Source organism: Cavia porcellus, unplaced genomic scaffold (assembly GCF_034190915.1).
Source record: "Cavia porcellus strain 051 isolate PalLab524CR breed Dunkin Hartley unplaced genomic scaffold, mCavPor4.1 scaffold_2, whole genome shotgun sequence".
Classification (NCBI taxonomy): domain Eukaryota; kingdom Metazoa; phylum Chordata; class Mammalia; order Rodentia; family Caviidae; genus Cavia; species Cavia porcellus.
The window spans coordinates 120,049,779-120,069,141 of record NW_026947485.1 but is presented as its reverse complement, the minus strand read 5'-3'; the positions used below and the strand labels follow the sequence as shown (position 1 = coordinate 120,069,141).

The window sequence follows — 19,363 nt, the reverse complement described above, 5'->3', positions numbered from 1 at the left end:
AGAGAAGCCTATCAAGTCGTTGGAGTAGCTCCGCTCTGGAGGAGGTGCTGTGATAAACCCAATCGGAGGGCTAGAGAGCGCGAGAAGGACAGGAGGGCTGTGCACACGTCTTCCGCCCTGGGCCCGGAAGGGTGATGTGGCTAGGCCAGCGCTGGCCTCACTATGGTAAGAACTGGCTGCTGGGCGCGATTGAGCTTCTCAGAGGGCCTGAGGGTCGGGGCCTGGGTTGGCGGGTGTGCGGCGGCCTTGAGTGCTCGGGCCAGGGAGCCTTGGCACTAGCGCGAGTGAGCGCGGCGGGGACGCAGGCCCAGGGTCAGGTGGCCTGTGCCTGCGGGTCCCAGGAGGATCTGGGCTGCTCTTACCGGCGGGACCCTGGCTGCCTGGTTTGCGAGAACCGCGCCAGTGTGGCATAGGCCGTCGGTTTTATAGATCACGGGCCTTGAGGCTGGAGAGACTGCAGCCGCTCGACCCCCGCCCCCTTCTCTTGCCCTTTCTCCTTGCCCCGGGTGTTGGTATAACATCAGTTGTAGTTTAACTTGTGTTTTCAGTGGCTTTTGTGGGTCCTCTCTCATCTTGCTCTCAACCCTAAAGATGCTGCTTTACAAACTAGGTTTTTGTTTATTTATTTGATGGAATTCATGACCTCGCGCTGCCCGGGAGCTGTATCCCAGACCTCTACAAACTAGGTCTTAAAAGACTCTGATTTTCCGCGAAGGCGGTTTTTCTTTTTGTGAGTTCATTGTCCTTCTGAAGATGCTCTGCCTCAGGACAGCCCCACCTCCGTCAGTGGTGCAGGCAGGGATGTGTTAATTTGTGTGTTGTACATTCTTTTGGTAGTTTAGGCCTCTCCGAATAGCTTGAACTTGTGAATCACAAAATCGCGGAAGAAATTACAGGCTAAGAATACTATATAGCCGGCGTGGCTAGGGATAGATGTAATAACTGATAGTGATAAACGTCTCAGGAGCTGTGTTCAAAAGGCGTTTTACACTTGTTATGGTAAGTGCCAGCAGACTGAACTGGCCTATGGGCCCAGTTCCGTTCTTACAAGCAAATAGGGAAAGACTGCTGTACATCCCTCTTACAATCTCGAAAACGCCCCCGCCCCATAAACGTCAAGAGTTTCTATGGTAAAAAGTTACTGACTTGTGTTCCCAGAAGTTCCTCCTTGACTGTGGTTGGTTCCCTGTACTAGTTGCTTCCCTGTACTAGTTTTCCACCTGATAAAGAAGACGTTTATTGGCATAGTGTTCTCTTGGTAAGGATTTTATTTTGCATTTCAGCCTCGTTTCTCATCTACTATGGGATAGGAACCATTTATTCTTCAGGGTATCCTTAATGAGCTGTTATCTAACCTAGAAATTTCCCCCTTTTTCATTTAAAAAAGTAGGAAGACTCACTCAATTCTCATGTGTCTTTCCTAGAAGCTGAAATTCCATTCAGTATTTTATTCATAATACCAGTCCCAGATATATTCCTTTTAAGATTAGCAGTGTTGAAACTGTCTTGCCATGCTTATTTTTCAATAATAGCTTTCATGTATCAATCTCTGTTGAAAAAATCAGGCTACCTGTGTAGTGCTGTTTAAACGCACAGCAACTAAGCGGATAGTTAAGGTGAAGGAAGTAAAGAACAAGGAAACTAACTTTGCCTAGGATCATGTATCTCATGGATGAAGAAACCAGGACTCATTCTTATCACAATGGCTAGAAGCCAAAAGTCTTTGTGCTGATAATAGGAACACAACTGAACTGTGGATAAAATAAGCCTTAGTGATCTGTTGCCCTTAAACATTCATACAGTTTCATATAGTTGTTCCTTTATCCTCCATGGGAGATTTGTTCTAGGACTTCCCAAGGACCAAAATATGTTTTCCTATGCAGAATTTGCTGTTTGTCCTTCAGCATACTTTCTCTTGTCAAAGCATTTTACCAAGGAGTCTTGCAAAGCAACTTTCTGACTCTTTATCATGGCTTTATCATGGCTTTCCCCTCATATAAAACAGCATAGTATTTGTGTATAACCTGTACACATCCTTAAATCAGCTTTATGTGTACCTTAAATCAGTTCTATATTATTTATACCTAATGTTACTGCTGTGTAAATGGTTATACTGCATTAAGGGAATAAAGAGAAAAAGGTTTGTTCACTACAGATGTGCAATTCTTTTTTCAATATTTTCAGTCTATGCTTGGTTGAATATAGATGTGGAATCCACAGATACCCAGGGTTATGTATATATTTCAGTATGTCTACAATATACAAGAAACTGCTAATGTCAGAGAAGAATTTGGGCCAAATACTTTTTCCTAGATACTGTTTTACATTTTAGGTTTGTTCATTTGTTTTTAACTTCATATATAGATTTAAGTACTCTTAAGAAAAAAATGTCACAAAGTTCGTATAGCAGGAAGGGAAGGTTAAAGTGTAGTTCTATTGTGGAAATCCCTCTTGCTTTTTCAGTGAAAGTAGTACCACAGTAAAAAGAGAAATATCTTCTTAGTATTATAAACTTAGTTTTGACCTCATGGAAGAAGAATTCAGTGAACTTCACTTTGAAAAGTACTATTAAACTAATAGAAATCTCATGAGATGTGATCCATTAGCAATGTATGCATAACTCTGCAAGTCAAAGCTTGTGGGGAATTTTGAGAAACTATAGATTGAAGAACAGTTAAGTCTACATTTGCGAGCACTGGTTGCTTTTAAAAGTTCCACCAACTGCAATGAGAAGCCAGAATTTGTACTATGTCTATTTCCCAGCATTTACACGGTTTTCTGGTTTTATTAGTCAGTCTTTGTCATTTCTTGATTCCTTGGTCAAAGTACTGTTTTTCCAATGCAGAATGCTCTTTGTCCTTCAACATGCTTTCTCTTGTCAAAGCATTTTATCAAGGAGTCATGTGAAGCAGTCATGGCTTTCCATAGGTTTCTTCTTAACAACAAAATAATAATGCAAAGACCACCAATACTGCCTGCCAGTGGAGAACAGAGTTGTGGGATAGCTACTCCTGGCTCTCCTCATAGCCATGAAAGTTCTTAACTAGGAAGTAAAGATAGAGAAGATCTTTCTCTATAAATTGGAGAAACAGGACCAGTGAGATCAAATGATCATCCAGCTTCCTCTTGTTACAGATGAAACTGGTGACTAGAAGTGTTCATTTATCCAGGGACAAATGTATGCATATGTATTACCTGGACCAGATGTTCACTAGCCCCTTGCAGAGTCAAGCGGGTGTCACAGGGTGCGGGTATGCATTGCTCATTTGCAGGCTAACATTTACCCCTTCATATCCATGTTTCATCTGAAGATACAGTAGTGGTTTACACATAAAAACTGGGTAGAAAAGGCTGCCCTGCCCTACATTTACACTTGATAAACTGCAGGCCCACTTTTCCAGACCTGTATTTTTACCATAATGAGGTCAGGAGTATCCTATCTGTGTCTCTCAACCGTCCTAGAAAGAAATAAACTACTTCAGTTTCCCATGAAAGAAGTAAACTAATACAAGTAAAAGTGCTAGCATTGGGACTTTTAAAAGTTTTGTCTTTATTATTCATTTCTTGTTTTAAAGTGTACTTGAGTTAAACTAGAGGAATTAATAACATCAGCAAAAACGTATTTCCAACACAAGCAGTCAGCATTTGAGACTCCCAAGAAAAAAGTATATGTGAAGAAGGTTTTTATTCAACACATTTCTTAAACTATTTTCATTTCAATGATTGCAAAAATAAGCTACATGTAGGCAAAGTAATCCGATGCTAATGGAAATACTGTAGTTTCAGTGAGTCTGTAGATAAGCATGGTGAGAAAGTAACCACCAAGCATTGTGGGCGTGGAGGTGAACCTGGGGCTGGAAGGCCACAACCAGCTGTTTGTATCATTGAAAGCTCTATAGTAGGTTTGCTATCACTGGCCAAGCAAAGCATATCTAGCATATTAATATGTTTGTTTTGCTGCTTTTCTCAGTTGTTGTCTTTTTTTAACCTTTATGTTGCTTAGATTTTTTTCCCTTTGTCTCCACTGTTTCTGATGATTTTGGTGGCTTATTTTTAAGATTTCTAAAAGTGTTGACTTGATATTTTTATTTATACATCCAAACACTAATTTTTATTTTTACAATCTAACTTGATAAATATAGTATGGATACAGTGTTAGCGTTCAAAATGACTGAAAATTTAACAGTTACATCTCAATAAAACAACTTAAAAATTGAATCTGGAAAAAATATTCCTAACTTCAAATGAGCATGAGACAAGAGAATTTTAGTGTAGATCTGTCAACACTGCAAGTAATTTTCATTTTTAGAGCACTAAGCTTTGCACTGATCAGCCTCTGTCTGCCGTTAAATCATTGCAGCTACTGTAATGGTAGCCCAAATGAAGGTGCGTGAATTATTGTTATTATTACAAAAGACCTAACTAATTGTAACTTACCTCAGAATAACGTTATGAAGTAACTGAGTCATCAAGTTTCTTTCAGGTTTAGATAAATTAAGTGTGCACAGATAAAGGAAATATGGCCAAGTCATAGTAGCTGGGAAGTAGATAGAGCATGCAGAGCTCTCTCTTCTGGAGCCCCTTGTTTATAGGTTAGACAGTATCCTAGACTACTAAAAAGAATAAAGTGTTGTTTGCTTTTAAGGAAAGTTTTAGAAAAGTTATACATACAACAGCCTCCCATTTTTAAAGAACTTCATGAATACATATTTGCACGAAAGGCAATGACTTTATCAGGTTGTTAATAATCATTTTGTTATTCTAAAGAATGAGAAGAGAGCAGGGTGAAGATGTTATATTTTATTTTGAGTATATTACCCAAGTGATTTACAATTATGTATTTAAAATAAAATTTAAAAGCAGAATTATTTGTAACTGGCAAATTAGATTAAAAAGTGTAATATATTGTGAGTTTCTGCTAATTAATGTACTGATTGTGTTTTGTATGACTATAAAGATAATTACAAACTATTAGCTTTGCTTTTATAATACTGTTGTTCATGTTCGGTTAGGGATAAAGTCTTTGTTTTTCATTATTGTTTGTGTGAGGAAAATGTGATATTTTCAGAAACAGAGATATAAAAAAGTGTAAGGCTGTGATAACGAATCTCCTAGAGCTTTCAGTGATACAGACAGCCCTCTGTGGCATCCGTACCATACATTCACCACCAGTGGTATAAGGTGTACATCTGAATTCAAGATACATTAGTTCATTATTGCATGGCCTTATTTTTTTAATTACAATTCTTATGTAAAGTATCAGCTATTTACTATTCCATTAGTCAAGAAACTATGCATCTATGTTAAGATGAATTTATGAAGCTTTAATATCCTTGCTCATAAAATTCTGTCCCTTTTTTATTGATCATTTGGGCAGTTTGGAAGAAGTGTGCAGGGAAAGATGTTTTCCCAGAGTTCCCTTTTTCTTTTTCAAAGTCAAATTATTTGATCACCATCTACAAAAATAAGCAGCTTGACTTTAGGGAAACTGAAACCAAGGTCACAGAGTTTTCATAGAGGTAGGAGGACAGCCTTAGAGCATCTGCTTTCTTTGTGTGGAGCAGGAAGGACTGGCTGTAGCAGTGCTGCAAGACTGATGTTATCCGTAGTCCTGTCATTAATTAGAAGCCCCAAATAGGATGCCAATAAGAGAGAAAACTTTGTTTGAAACGTAGAATCAAGTGCCACTTGGGAGTATACCAGATAACAACCAGCACCTCCCTCTGAATACATATTGCTCTGCTCACACTGGTTTACACTGGTTTAATGGATGAGAAACCTCGGAAAATCAGCACACCTTGTGATGATACCTGGCAGGTATAGAAAAAAAGCGTGCCATTCGATTTCGTAACCTATTTAGTACTATCCGATTTATTTACCTATTCAGCACTAACATGCTTTGGAAATAAGGCATACAATATAAGACAAATTGTTCTTACATATCTGGTTATATCCTGTTTATGTCTGAATATCTTAATAAGATTCCTGAGCCATTCTTGGCAAAACTTAGGCAGTATTTTAATAAATTGACATACTGTGAATTTTCCATTGGTGTTACTGATAAAAGTCTGAGACCTTTAAAATTAAGGAAGTCTTTCTTGCTTAAACACCTTTATGTGTATTAATGTGGCTCCTAATTGGGTGTCCAGGTGTTCCATGACTTCGAATGGGGGTATAGCCTTTCCTAAACGTACCTGAAGTTGAAAATGTGTGTAGAAAATCAAGTCCATACACCAGACCCAGGGAACATCCAGTGTAGCAGCAGTGCAGAGTATCAGTTGTTCACCCCCACAATCATGAGGCCAGCCAGAGCTGCCCCTCCATGTCGCTGCCAAGCGTCAGGAGACAGTAAAATCCACCTGCTGCAGGCAGTGGGAAGTATCTGGACCTGAACACTTACTTCTGCCGGATGTGTAGAGTCAAACCATTGTTAGGCCAAACGACTGTAAGCTGGGGACTGTGGAAACATTAATGTCACAACCTGTAGCACAAAGAGTAATGCTGTTGGCTACTAGACTACTACAGCAAAGTGTGTAAAACTTGGGCTGAAGGGTTGTTTGGGGGATTGAGAGTCAGCACACACATGGATTCCCAGGCAGTGATAGATAGTGTGGAAATTATCAGAAGCCTTTATTTTACCCTGCGGCCCAGGCCTTTCACGTAAACCTAAAGAAATTTGTTTTTTCCTACGTGGTTTTTGAAATTATCTTTGGCAAGTAAATATAAATGTACAGCACTTTCTCATGAATGACGTGAAAGAATTTTTGTCTCCCAGTCTGACTTACATTGGTCTTTTAAATAACACCATTGTTAATATGGAATCTTAAGTATTCCCTGCGTTTTTAAAATACTCATTCTTGTTCATTCACCGTTTTGCAGCAGCCATGCTGTTCTCTTCATAGTGATGAGATTGGTCAGAATCTCATTAAACCGAGGAGGCAGTAGCAGTATGGTTTGAGGGGTGCAGTCCCAGGATAGAATGTGTATGATCTGAAGACCCCAGGTTCTGGCTCTGTTCCCTGTGGGGGTAGGGATGCATCGCAGAGTGGGCAATTCCTAAGTTGAGACGCTGAATGAGTAATTTCGCTTCCAGTAAGACAAAAACAGTACTTTGAGGGGAAAAAAAGTTCATAATTTAAAGAATCTGTAAAGCACTGAATTCAGTACCTCAGGTTTACTTCTGTACCTTTTTATCCTCTTCCTTTGTTTGGTGGTCATGTGTTCTTACTTCAGAGCTTCCTCCCTTCCCTTTTTTTCTTTTGCTCAATGGGAACATCTGTTTTCTTTATCTGTGAGACTACAATTTTATATCAGTGGACAACAGATGCTAACCATTAAGAGGATTGCTGTAGGTGACAGGCTAATGTCCTTAACTTAGAAACACTTTTGTGACCAGAGTCTGAGTACGTCTAAAAGACTTTGCCATCTGAGATTATTTGTTTAAAGTTTAGAGTCTTTTAACTCCCCAGAACAAAGTTGTATATATCATGGATTGCATACTTCAAAATGGTTTTCATTTGTAAATGGTTTCAAACACAAATGCGTATATACGCACTCCACTTTAATAATAGATATGTTTCAAAGTGCCGTTTTATCTTCTATTTTGAAAAAAAATTCGAACATACAAAGGTAAAAACAGGGTAAGATGAGCCTCACCATACTGGGTGGTTTAACCCCTCCCCACCACCTGCATACTGAGAAGCTGGTCTGGGGCGCCAGAGCTCTGTACTAAAATGGATCTTCAGGGGAGGGAGGAAATAGGTGATGAATCAGGGATCCCCCAGTTAGCTAGATGGTCCGCAAGAAGCTGATAAACCCCCTTTGCAGGTTTTTTCCTAAGCATTTTATTAGTACAGTTTTGCCTAGTACAGTAAGTCTGTGCATTATTCCTTGAACATACAAACTCCTCCTTGTGGGGGGATTGCCCCCATGTGATTCCGTCTCTTTGTGGAGCCGGCCCATGTTTTTGCCCATTTGAATTGTGCCCTTTATGGTTTGACCCACTCTGTTCTGCCTCCTCCTGGAATCTTTTCCTTTTGAAAACAGTCTTTGTCCGGGGCCTGAAGCTGCCACTCGCACGAGCCACAGTGCTGGCTGTGGGGCTGTCCCCCTTGGTGTTTCCTCTGCAGCAGGAGGGTGATGATAATGCCTGCCTTGCGTGTGTGGATGCTGTGCTAGGCGAACCTTGGGGGCTAGCAGTGGCTGGCTTTACCTGTAAACGCGTGTGGTGGAGGAATCCTGCCAAATACCTGTGTAAATTCCAGTATCTAGACTCACTCCTTCACATTTAGGCATTGTGGCTACCAGGAAAGGTGCTTCGCATTCCATGAAGTTTTGCCCTGTACTATTTCAAAAACATGCAGTGTGGCCTCAAAGAAAAAAAGGACAGAACCTCAAACTGGACACACACACACAAAAAAGATATACATGACCTGTACAAGACAAGCATTGAGAGATTCTGTTGTTTTCCATCTAGAACTGATCAGTATCACTGATCAGTTATCACTCGTTTTCATGGGTTCGAAGTTAAAATCCAATTCAATTACAAACCAAGGCATGTTCAACGTTATCTTTCCTGTATCAATGAAGACATTAATTTGCATAGAAAAGTATTCAAGTGATCACTGAAGATCATATTTATTGTTTTTAGACCATAAGACTAACAGTGGGAAATTTTAAGAAATCCAGAAAAGCTGAGAATTAGAAACTATTTTAGAGGTAATCACCCATTTGTTTTATTACGTGTGCATTTTACCTCTTTCCAGTAGCTTGTACATATTTATGATGATAATACGTAAAACATTGAAGAAAATGTTTTCATGACTTCTCACAAGGCTCATTCTTAAGATCTCCTTTCTGCTTTTTTCATATAAACTAATAATTCGTTGCCACGGGATTCACTTTAAATGTGTATGTCCACACAGACCTGTGCCTTCCAGTAAAGCCACACGGGAGGCCTCTCTTTTTCGTGTGTGTGTGTCCAGTTTGAGGTTCTGTCCCTTTTTTCTTTGAGGCCACACTGCATGTTTTCGTTCTGCTGCCTGTCATACTCGCAGTCTTTTTCTCCTTTGTCTCTCCTCTAGTGTGAGTGATAGCGTAATTATGAACATTTATTTCATTATGCTCAACAGGTACCTAGCCACCTTCCTCAATTCCCTTAAGGTCTCCGGTCATGTTGGGGCTTTTCAGGTGAACAGTCATTTGCAAGATGCAATGTGACCTTTTTCTGTTTCTTACAATTCTTATTCTTTGTCTTATTTCTGATTTTTCCCCTGTAGGAAGTACTTGTCGGTTTATTAAATAGGCATATTGCTGGCTGCTATGTACGACTGACCTATTTTGTCTGCCTATCATGGAAATGTTACCCTTTATTGTAAACAGTAATGTTCCTGTGCTTTCTTCAAGCTCCTTTGTATATTCAAACATCTCTTTGTTCTGTGCCAAGTTCAGGGACTTAGCAACCGAGAGTTTGATACTATAGCTATACCCCTCAGAATGGGTGGTAGAGTGTTAGTTTGCTATGAGAAATGGAAAAGAAAGTTTTTGTGACTTAGGAGGGGAGAGCCAGGTAGAGTCAAAGAGGCCTCCTTGAAGAGGTGATAGACAGGTTGAGCTGATGCTGAGAAGGGTGTCCCTGCTTCCCTATTGTGTTTGGACTGGAAGGGGTGCTTTGTTGTGTTTGACTGGAAACGCACAGGTTCCCACAGCTCCTGTGCTAACTTTTAGAAGAGGGAGTGAACTGTTAAAGAATGAAGAACTGAAAAGTCAACCGCGGAAAACAAAAGCAGGTGCTTTTCTTTCAGCAGTGTTTAATAGTCTAGTATTGCGCAGGGCATGGAACGTGAGCTCTTACCTTTAAAGCATCCTTGTCCCCGAAAAAGTTCAAAATTGAAAGAAACTTTAGTCACCATTCAATCTTTCTTCCAAACAGCAAGGTCGGGGACGTCTGCCTACGTGATGTACTACTCAGCTACTGTCAGCTATTTTAAATTCGTGACATTTTTCAAATTCTTGAATTTATATTTTCTGTTGCCATCTCCTGCTTTCCCTGGCCCAGAGCAGAGAGAAAAAAATACCCCCTTTAGAGCCCTGCATTATTTTGGTTTTAAGTGTAGTTGGACACATCATTCTGTTTGCCCTTTTAAAGAAATAAAAGCATGATTCTTAATGTGGAATTGTTTGATGTTATTTTATCAAGGTAGTTTTCTTATGATACTAATTTTTTTTTCTCTTTTTAGTCTGCCATTTTCAATTTTCAGAGTTTGTTGAGTGTAATCTTGCTGCTTATATGTACCTGTGCTTATATACGATCCCTGGCACCCAGCATCCTGGACAAAAACAAAACTGGGTATGTGACTCATGATGTCTGATCACCCAAATGAGTTTCTGTAGACATAAAATCTAAATAAAAGTCACTACAGAATGTAATCCTATTTGTAATGCAGGTGGTGGCAGATCTTTTTACATTATTTGCTCCCTGTTTTTAAAATTCAAATCAATAAATAAAATTCCAAAGCCTTTATATTCACAATATCTTACTAAGTGAAAACAATAAGTCTCAGAAGTGACCTGGAATTTAATGTATTGGAAAAATGCATATGAAGGATTTTAACCCAGTGAAAATGAAAAAGATTATCCATCAGTTATACAACTAAACCCCACCTTTGTAGGCATTGTCTTCACTATGCCACCTTTTTCTCTCAACTCCTATTGTACTTATTCTTCAGTACTTTATTATTGAACAGTTTTCTGGGATTTATCTGTATAATAAAATCTTTAAGGATCTGTGTCACTACAGAATATCCCGTAGTAGTAGAATAGCACATTAGTACTTTTCCAGTGCTCCAAAGAACATAAAATATTCTTCCCAAAGGAGGCAAGTTGCATGTTGGACGTGTCTGCCCCTCCTTGCTTTGGGAGTAGAAATGCATCCGTAACATGCTACATGAATAAAGGAGTTCTCAGGGCTGCCAACCTTTCAGTAGAGGTTGCGTGGTAGTATAGTTCTCCTACATAAAAAGGATGCCAACTTATACACTTCAAGATATAAATTAATAAACTATTAGAAAGCTTTTTAAAAATCTTTGTTTCTGCTTACAAATGTTAAGCACCATTTTATTTTGATTTGCATGTTAGTGTTGTATACAAATTTTTACAGACTCCGTCTCTGTCCTATTACAATTACATGTTTTTCATGAGATTCACCATAAACTTTTACTATATATGCTTAGGTGATATGCAGACAGATTGAATCAAACAAGTTCTTGATGACTTCATTAATTGGGCTACCTTCATGTTTTTCTATTTCACATTGTACATGTACAGCTTAGCAGCTGCTTTTGTCTCTTTTCTAGTTTCATAGCCCTCGTAGCACTGATCTGCAGATTTTCTTAACTGATACATAGCCATAGAAACAGGTTAAATGTATTGGTTTTAGCAACTAATAGTGCCAATTTTTTAATAGACAGCATTTAGGATATTATAGAAATACTAGGTCTCAGTAGAAGACTATGTCAAAAAAGCTAAAGTGGTACTGTCTCTTGAGTTGCCACGTTAGAATTTTTTGATTCATTTAAAAGCTTTTAATATACTTCTATGCCAATTTCTTGATAATGCTTTGTTATTTCTAGAGTATTAGCCCTGGAAAGGCTTCTATACATTATCCACTCGTGTATTCCTCTCCTTCAGGATGGATGCCAATATTAAAAAGAGAAAAGATTAGACTTAAGCATTGTCTGACCTTTATGTTAGCTTAAATTCATTATGTTGTCTATATAGTCTTTTTGTACCTATAGTAAAATTATTTTGCCTCCCAGATAGAATGTCTGTATTTTGATATAAGCTTGTATTTTTCTTCATTCCATTTAATCTCAACTGAAGAATATACAGAGATCTTAATTAAATGGATATTTTCCTCTACTCCTAACTCTTCTGGCAAAATAATTGATTAGTCAAAGATTTCTTGGGGATGATGATGTGTAAACTTCTTGAGCTAATCCTAGTATAGCAGCAAATCATGCAGACCCATCTGAATGTGTAACCATGTACAGTACCCCTTATTATAAAGCTAGTCTTTTGTTAAACCAACAAAATAGTATCTACAAGGTTTATATAGATATCAGTTCATTCATGATTGAATTGGGTTTTTGCAAAGCTGTAAACTCATTCACTTAGTTTCACCTATGCTAGGAAACTTTTCTTATATTAATAACAGTCTCACATTTTTCTCTTTCTCCTACTGATACAAATAAGTAGGATACTGTCCCTATAGTTCATGATTATAGTTTATTTAAATACATGCTATATGCTGTAAGAAATTTTTAGTATGATCCAAAAATTTGTCCAAATTTGTGTTCATATATCATTTTTCAAAATTAATATTCAATCAAGTTGGCATGTAAACTTCCTGCTTTTGAAGGCAGTAAAGCAAAGTTGACTAAATTAACATAGCAAGCCTTTATGAAAAACTTTTCTGTTCATATTAATTTAACCTGCTTTTGTCCCGTAATACCACATATTTTCCAATTACCAGTAGTTAACATTACTGTTATGTATTATTTTCATGCATGGCTCAACATGAAACAAGCAGATTTCAAATTTGAAGCAAAGCATCAAAGGTTAAAAGGGCAGTGTACAGTTCATTTGCTATGTGATGCTGACATAATAAAACTTTCCCAGTCATCAATAGCCACTTTTTTCCTTTTTCATTCTTTGCAGACTATTGGGAATATTTTGGAAGTGTGCCAGAATTGGTAAGTGCCCTCAGTTTCCCTCTATTTCACCATCTATAAAGTGTCAGCCAGTTCCTTTCTGTAGACTTGTACAAACCAAGCGACAGCTTCAGAAAAACATTATCCCCGGAGATTTCAGTGCTTCTAAAACTTAGATTGTCCTGTGATCTTTGTCCTGTGATCTTTGTCATGCTTCATTCTTTCTTACAGAGATGGGCATAGGAATCTTTGTTTTTAGCTGTGAATGAGTGCTGAGGAGCTCAGATGAGTGCTGATTAACCAGGGGCCTGGTTAGAGCCTAACGACAGTTTCGATTGTCCAAACTACAGTTGGGAGCATACAGTGGGTTTAGGTCAGGGATGCTGCCAAGCACCCTAGGGTGCTCAGGGCAGAATTATCCGGGCCAGGACGGCAGTAGTGTCTCTAACGAAGGAGGCGTGGCCTGAATTTAGAGATAATGTGGTATGGGCTTAGCTGACGCCTGGTAGCGCGCAACAACTGCAAACCCAGAAATCACAGGAGAAATCTTAATCGCTTCCAAAAGAACCAAGAAGAGAAAGACAGAGAACAAAGAGCACCTGGGACAGTTAATGCTGGCAGCTAACGGTATGTGTAAGGTGGGGTTTAAACCACACTGCTAGCTGCAGTGGCTGCTCACCCCAGATACCAGAAAACAGAACTGTGCCTGGACAGCACCAGGCAGAGGGGCACCCCAGGTAAACTAGAGAAAGCGGATAAGCTGACCTTGAGCTAGGGGACTGAATTCCTGTCTCAGTTACTATGTTAAGTTGCTTACTACTAAAGGGAATACTAAGGTATTTTAAATCCATTTTATATAACCAATCAAAGTGTACAGTTCCATTCAGTAGCCAGCCCAAGGGAACCTTTTTTGTTTATAATTATTACTTGAAAAGTTTAACACCTCCAGTTCATAGATATCTTAATGATTTCCTAAAATACGACCTGGCTTTTTGTTTCATTATACATGTAAATACTGTAGGGGGAATGGAGTGACTTGTTGTTGCTGCTTTATTTGCTTGCTTACTTATCATTCCCATTTTACTCCTTGACAACATGTCCTAGGTTGAATGGTTCCATTGAACTGTTCATTCTGCCAATTAAATGAATGCAATAGGTTTTCTTTTGGCAAAGTAACTTAGAAAACCTTGCTGCCCGCATGCTGCTCTGCCAAGTACAGGCTCCTCTTTTCCTTGACCCAGGATCCATCCACCAAGGGTGCCACGCTAAGGGGAGCGACCTAGCCTATCATCTTACCGCATTACACATCGCCTTACAGCAACCATTTCACATCCACTTAACACAGCCCCAAGGCCAGATGGGAAGTAACGTTCTTACCCAAGTTCAGCCAGCTCTACCACATGGTAGTCTCTTTTAAGAAAATTAAAAACAGGAAAATCAAATCCCTATGTAAATTAAAGGATTCTAAGTCAGAGGCTGAGGAAGAGAACTTCCTCAGGAATTAATTTTTAGCAGATGGAAAACTTAAAGACAGTACTAGTTGCTTCCTTTGTGTTTTTAATGAGACTGTCCTTGACAGTGAGGAAGTCCAGCCCCAGTGAGGGCTACACACCTCCTTATGAAATCTGTCTGAAATCTATGTGCATTGGGGTTTTGTGTGATCCCTTGCTGTTTTACCTCCAGAGAATTGAAATTGTTTGAAGATTTCTTTTTCTAGCTGAAATAATGGCATAGTGAAAACACTTTGTATCACTTTCTGTTTTCTTTTATCTGGAATGCAGTCCATTAAACATAGGTAGATTTTTTTTTTTTTAATTTCAGAAACAACAGCACACATGTGCCTCTTCATGGGCATAATATTCTCTGTGACTGTCATCATGGGACAGACACAAAGATGCAGGCTTACTGACAGCCCCAGTAGTTTGAGCTGCTCAGTAAGGAATCCTTGAAAATGACTAGAGAATTGTAGGGAGTGAAGATGGTCAGCACTGACATTTCCAGCAGTTGTTGGCTGAACTCATTATGGAAAATAAGGGTCTTACTCACTAGGAAAAATTTTAAACATCATAGTAGAGCATTTGTGAGGAGATCATGAACTGTCTCTACTATAGGACACCAGATCCTTTTCAGGGTTGTTTCTAGGTGCAAATTCATGCTTTGTCCTTTCATGTTTGCCTGATGCCTCCTGAATTAGCACAGCCTCTTAAAATAAAGAAAAAGGCTGAGTTGAGTTTCGTTAGCTCACATCACAGATCTCTGTGTGCAGGACCATTTCAGAAGCTGACTTCAGGTCCACATCACTACACAAAGGAAAGACCTAATGCAGGCCCTCCTTTAGCACAGGCGACGCCAGCTCTCACAGAAGGGGTTGTTTTCAGGTCTACATTTTTAACCCAGAGTAATCATATTATTAGGTTGGGCATTCCTAATCTGATAATACAAATTCCTCAGAAATTTAAGATTTTTGAGCATGGATATGATACTAAAAAAGTTTCAGATTTTGGATGATTTCAAGTTTTCTGATTAAAGAAGTTCAACCAGTGATTCCATGTAAATACTCCAAAATTTGAAAAATACTGAAACTTGAAATAATTATCCTTAGGGTAATTATCCTTTGGGTAAGAAATACTCAATGTATAGATGACTTAGTACTATAACTCAGAAATACTATAACTCAGGAAGTGTTCGTTAAGCATTTTGAGTCCATTTTTAAGTACATCCTGCTGTTACTGTCCATGACGGCTTTCTCTCCCTTCTCCTTCTAAGGGTCATAAATGCTCCCAGTGTTGAAAAATAGCTAAATAATACATATTTTGTACAAATAGAAGCTGCTTTTATGGGGTGATGATACACTCTTAGGCTTTGAGTTACTGAAAACCTTTTTCCTTGGACCTCTGTCCTACGTGCTCTTTGCTTATTTTTAGTGGCTGAGCTTAACAGCAGCGGCACCTTTCATGTTTTCTGCATACCTGCAAAGGAGGTGCTCTCAGAAATAGACGAGTGTGGTTTAGACCATTCTGTTTTGAATATGGTGCTTGATTACTTCCAGTTCTTTGTTTCTCTCCTCCCTCCCAGTTTTTTCACCTCATAGGCAAGACCTTTACCTTGAATGTGTATCTCCGTCCCCTAATATTAACCTTATCTCCTGGTGGTCACTTGTTAATCAAGATGAATCTCTCTTTGTCACCAGGTGAACGAAAGAGTCCTTATGTTGCAATATGCTGTGTCGTGATGGCCTTCAGCATCCTCTTCATACAGTAGCTCGGGGAAATGCCAGAGTTCGATTGCTGTGGATTTCAGTGTGAACAAGGACCTGCTTGCAGAAAATAATGGAAAGCAGTGCTAGCCCTATTATCTCTGAACACTGAGGGAGATAAATTTCCAGATGCTGTTCTCTATTTTTATGTTACTGGACCAATGTTCTATATAAGTAATTAAGATGTAAGCATTTATACGGAAAGAATTCAGTAGTCTTTAGCAATTAACCTCAACACTGTCACTACAATGTTACATTCTGCAAATGTTATTGTGTCATGTCAGATACCAGTTTTAGTAAGGTATCTTTAAGCAACAAAATCAGTAAATTACTCGAGTTCCTTTCTTTGTGATTTGGAATCTTACTCTTTATAAAATGAGCCTCTTTTTTGTACTAGCTTTTTTATGAAGCAGTGGTTTCGTTTTGTGTTGGTTTGATTTCATACTGAACAGTACTCTCTCTCTCTGGCCACAGCATTTTCCTCGTCAGCCAGAGTACCTCTACTTTTAGCAAATTCTCTAATACGTTATTGGCGATAGAAATATTTATACAGTTCTTAAAGGAGGAAGATGAATGAGATGTGACTTAAAAGCAGTACAGGGAAAATGTTCCTTAGCGGAAGGAGACTTAGACTAGCCAGTGGACATTGCAGCCTCTGACGCCTCCTGCCGAGTACCGACACAGGCTGCCTGCCAGCAGGAAGCTGGGTGCTTGGCTGACATTCTCTGGGAAGACAATGCTTTCAGAGTGAAAGAGCAAAACGGAGCAGTTACAGAGCGAGAAGCCAATACTTGGCTTATATTTATAATCTCAGGATCTCAAAATACAACACTTACTTCAGTTGCCCCAGAACAGACAAAGTTTTGTTTTATTTTTAGTAGAGCACTTTAACGCTAGCGTATGCTGCCACCTTGGACTGGACTCTTGGTGACCGTGGGTGGGCTCCTTGCCTCGCTCTGTGTGTGAGGGCATACATGTCTTGAAGGCCCAGCAGGTTTTGTCTAGACGAGAGAAATCCTGAGAATATGACTTCTGATGTTTACAACAGAGTTGTTATAAGTTTCTAATTACTATTTTTTAAGATTTACCTGAAATTGTTACTATTTCAAAGCTAAGAGGAAATTAAATCTTAGCTAAAAATTAAACACTACAGGTAGTATTTACTGCATATTATTATTTTCAATTAAAGTTCCTATGAAGGTTAAAAGAAGAAATGCACTTTTCTTTTTAAAGAAAGAAAATTCATTAGAATTTATTTTTAATCTCAGTAGCAGTTTTAGTAAAGAATATGAACTGGAAGCCACCAATCTTTCAGACCTTTCAACAACTTGGAGATTTCTAGAAAACTTCTAGTAAAGCATTGGTTTTCCCTAAAAAGAGCTGTTGTAGGCTGTTGGTGTGTCTGTCTTACCTTTTTGATATGTCTGTGGGAGTAAGAAGTGGTGAGTCTTACCCCGGACAGGGCGTCCCATTAGGGTCATTGCGCCTGCGCTTCGCTGCACTGCAAGGCCCCGGGGACACGCGTCAGGCTGGGGGTTCAGAGTACCCCACAGTAGGGCTCACGTCAGCTTTCCAGCAGGTGGTGTCCGCAATGCAGGTCTGCCGCCAGCTGGGCTGCACGGGAGCTTTGTGAACTGCTTTCCCGTGCGCTGATGCAAACCCCATGAGGGGAGAGTAGGGACTCCATTGGAAGACACTGCTGTCATTTGGGGTTTCGGAGAAGGCAGGCGGCAAGTGAGTAAGAAGCCATTCCTCAGGAGCCCTCAGGGGAGCACCTAAGGCACGAATGGATGCCCAGCAGAGCAGTGCAGTTCCATCCAGCCTCATCTGACCGTGGAAACAGCAGCTCTTCGGGAGTCAGGGGAAAGGCCTGTGCTGTGGAGGCGAGCCATTAAGGATGTCTTTAGTCTCTGCGCTCTGAAGACTTACTCCTGAATCCTGCTCCATAACCCATATGGTGGGGGGGTGGCTTGAAGCGCACAGACGTTTCAGACATCAGTCTTGTTATGGAAGAGTGGGGAGGGAGTGCAGGTGGGAGGGGGTTAAAGACCACCACCCTGGGCAGCAGGTGCTTCCTCGCCGATTTGCCACCTGCCTTGCAGGCAGGGTGAACCCCGAAGTCCGCTGCTTCCTATCAGCTCTTCTGGCTTTCAGGTCTTTGAATTGTTTGGCGCCACCGTTGAGTTCTGGTGAGCTTCACTGGGCCCTCGGGGAGCCAGGTCTCCTTTCCCCTCCTAAGAGGGCAGGGACCAGGCCTAAGGCTGCAGAGCCCGGCAGGGTCTCCTTAGTGCCAGGCGCTGCCCTGAATGCTCTCATGTGATCAGAACAGCTTTCCGTTTAGGGGATAGCAGCAATGTATAATTCGTAGAAGGTGTCTTCATCTTAATACTAAGATGATTCGTTTTACCCTAGGACAAAATAGAGGATTGAATGAATTTTCCTAGTTTACAAGTCAAAAATGAACCTCCTTTTGTTTAGAAAACAAAATTGACTTACAAATAAAATATTTATATTTCTTTCAAAAGCGTTTATGGAATGCCTGTGGCCTATTCCTGAAAACAGACAAGTATACAGTTTCTTGCTCATAGGCATAAGGAAGTTGACAGATGAAATTACAGACACGCACTAGAGTGTATTAGCGTGACTGAGATAATCCCAGGACTCTACCTGAAAGTAAAGCAGGGTGACATTCAGCTGGGTGTGAGCTCACTTCTGAGAGAGCGGTGGATCCGCTGACCTGGGTGTCATGCAGAAACGTGCTGTGCTGAGGACTCAGCGCCAAGCTTGCACCGCTTGCAGCATGGTATGGTGTGAGCCAAAGGTGGGTGAAGGCAGGCCCTACAGGGCCCTGTGCTTTTCTCATTCCTGCTGCTGCCTACCTCAGCAGAAGTGGTGTCTGTTCGTCATCCTGCCTAACACATCCTGCCTAACTTCTTCAGGAAGAAAGCAGAAGCCTGGTACCACCTGCAAATAAGAATTAACATCTCCATGTCCACCTTACTCTGGAGCAGGAGCACAGTGCTCTACAGTCCAGGGGTGGGCTGGATGGGGGCGGTCACAGTGGTCAGCACACCCTGCGCAAGAGACTCAAGGATCACACCCTACATATTTTCAATTAGCAAAGATTTCTTTCTTTCCAGCCTGTGAGAAGTTCCTGAGTCCTTGCAAACTGAAAGCAAGAGTGAATGATTCTTGGGAACCATTCTCCAGGTTGACATCCGTGCAGAACAACTTTTCAGCACACATAGTTGCTGAGAGCACTGTGAATATCACACAGCCTCATCATTCCAAATCGGAAGTCACCACTAACTTCTAATAAATAGATTTATAATTGTTAATTTATGCACTGCCTTCCATTGATTTATTAACCTCGAACTAATCTCAGAATACTCTGAAT

General features: G+C 40.1%; 1 protein-coding gene and 1 non-coding gene across 2 annotated transcripts; both read left to right on the top strand.

Moving 5' to 3' along the window:
- Window positions 1–9: 9 nt before the first annotated feature.
- Window positions 10–16,307, top strand: Tmem167a (transmembrane protein 167A). Its single transcript, XM_003479469.5, has 4 exons — window positions 10–165; window positions 10,239–10,348; window positions 12,718–12,752; window positions 15,901–16,307. The coding sequence occupies exons 1-4, from the start codon at window positions 163–165 to the stop codon at window positions 15,969–15,971; spliced, it is 219 nt and encodes a 72-aa protein (XP_003479517.2). The 5' UTR covers window positions 10–162; the 3' UTR covers window positions 15,972–16,307.
- On the top strand, window positions 10,882–11,017 carry LOC111754527 (small nucleolar RNA U109). The gene has a single exon (XR_002789205.1). It is a non-coding gene; the product is annotated as a small nucleolar RNA U109 (small nucleolar RNA).
- Window positions 16,308–19,363: the final 3,056 nt, after the last annotated feature.

What these genes read in the sequence shown, in the direction of transcription:
- Tmem167a (XM_003479469.5), top strand. An exon ending in CTGGACAAAAACAAAACTGG is followed by an intron (nt 10,349 to 12,717) that starts GTATGTGACTCA and finishes CATTCTTTGCAG; the next exon opens with ACTATTGGGAATATTTTGGA. An exon ending in TTGGAAGTGTGCCAGAATTG is followed by an intron (nt 12,753 to 15,900) that starts GTAAGTGCCCTC and finishes CTTTGTCACCAG; the next exon opens with GTGAACGAAAGAGTCCTTAT.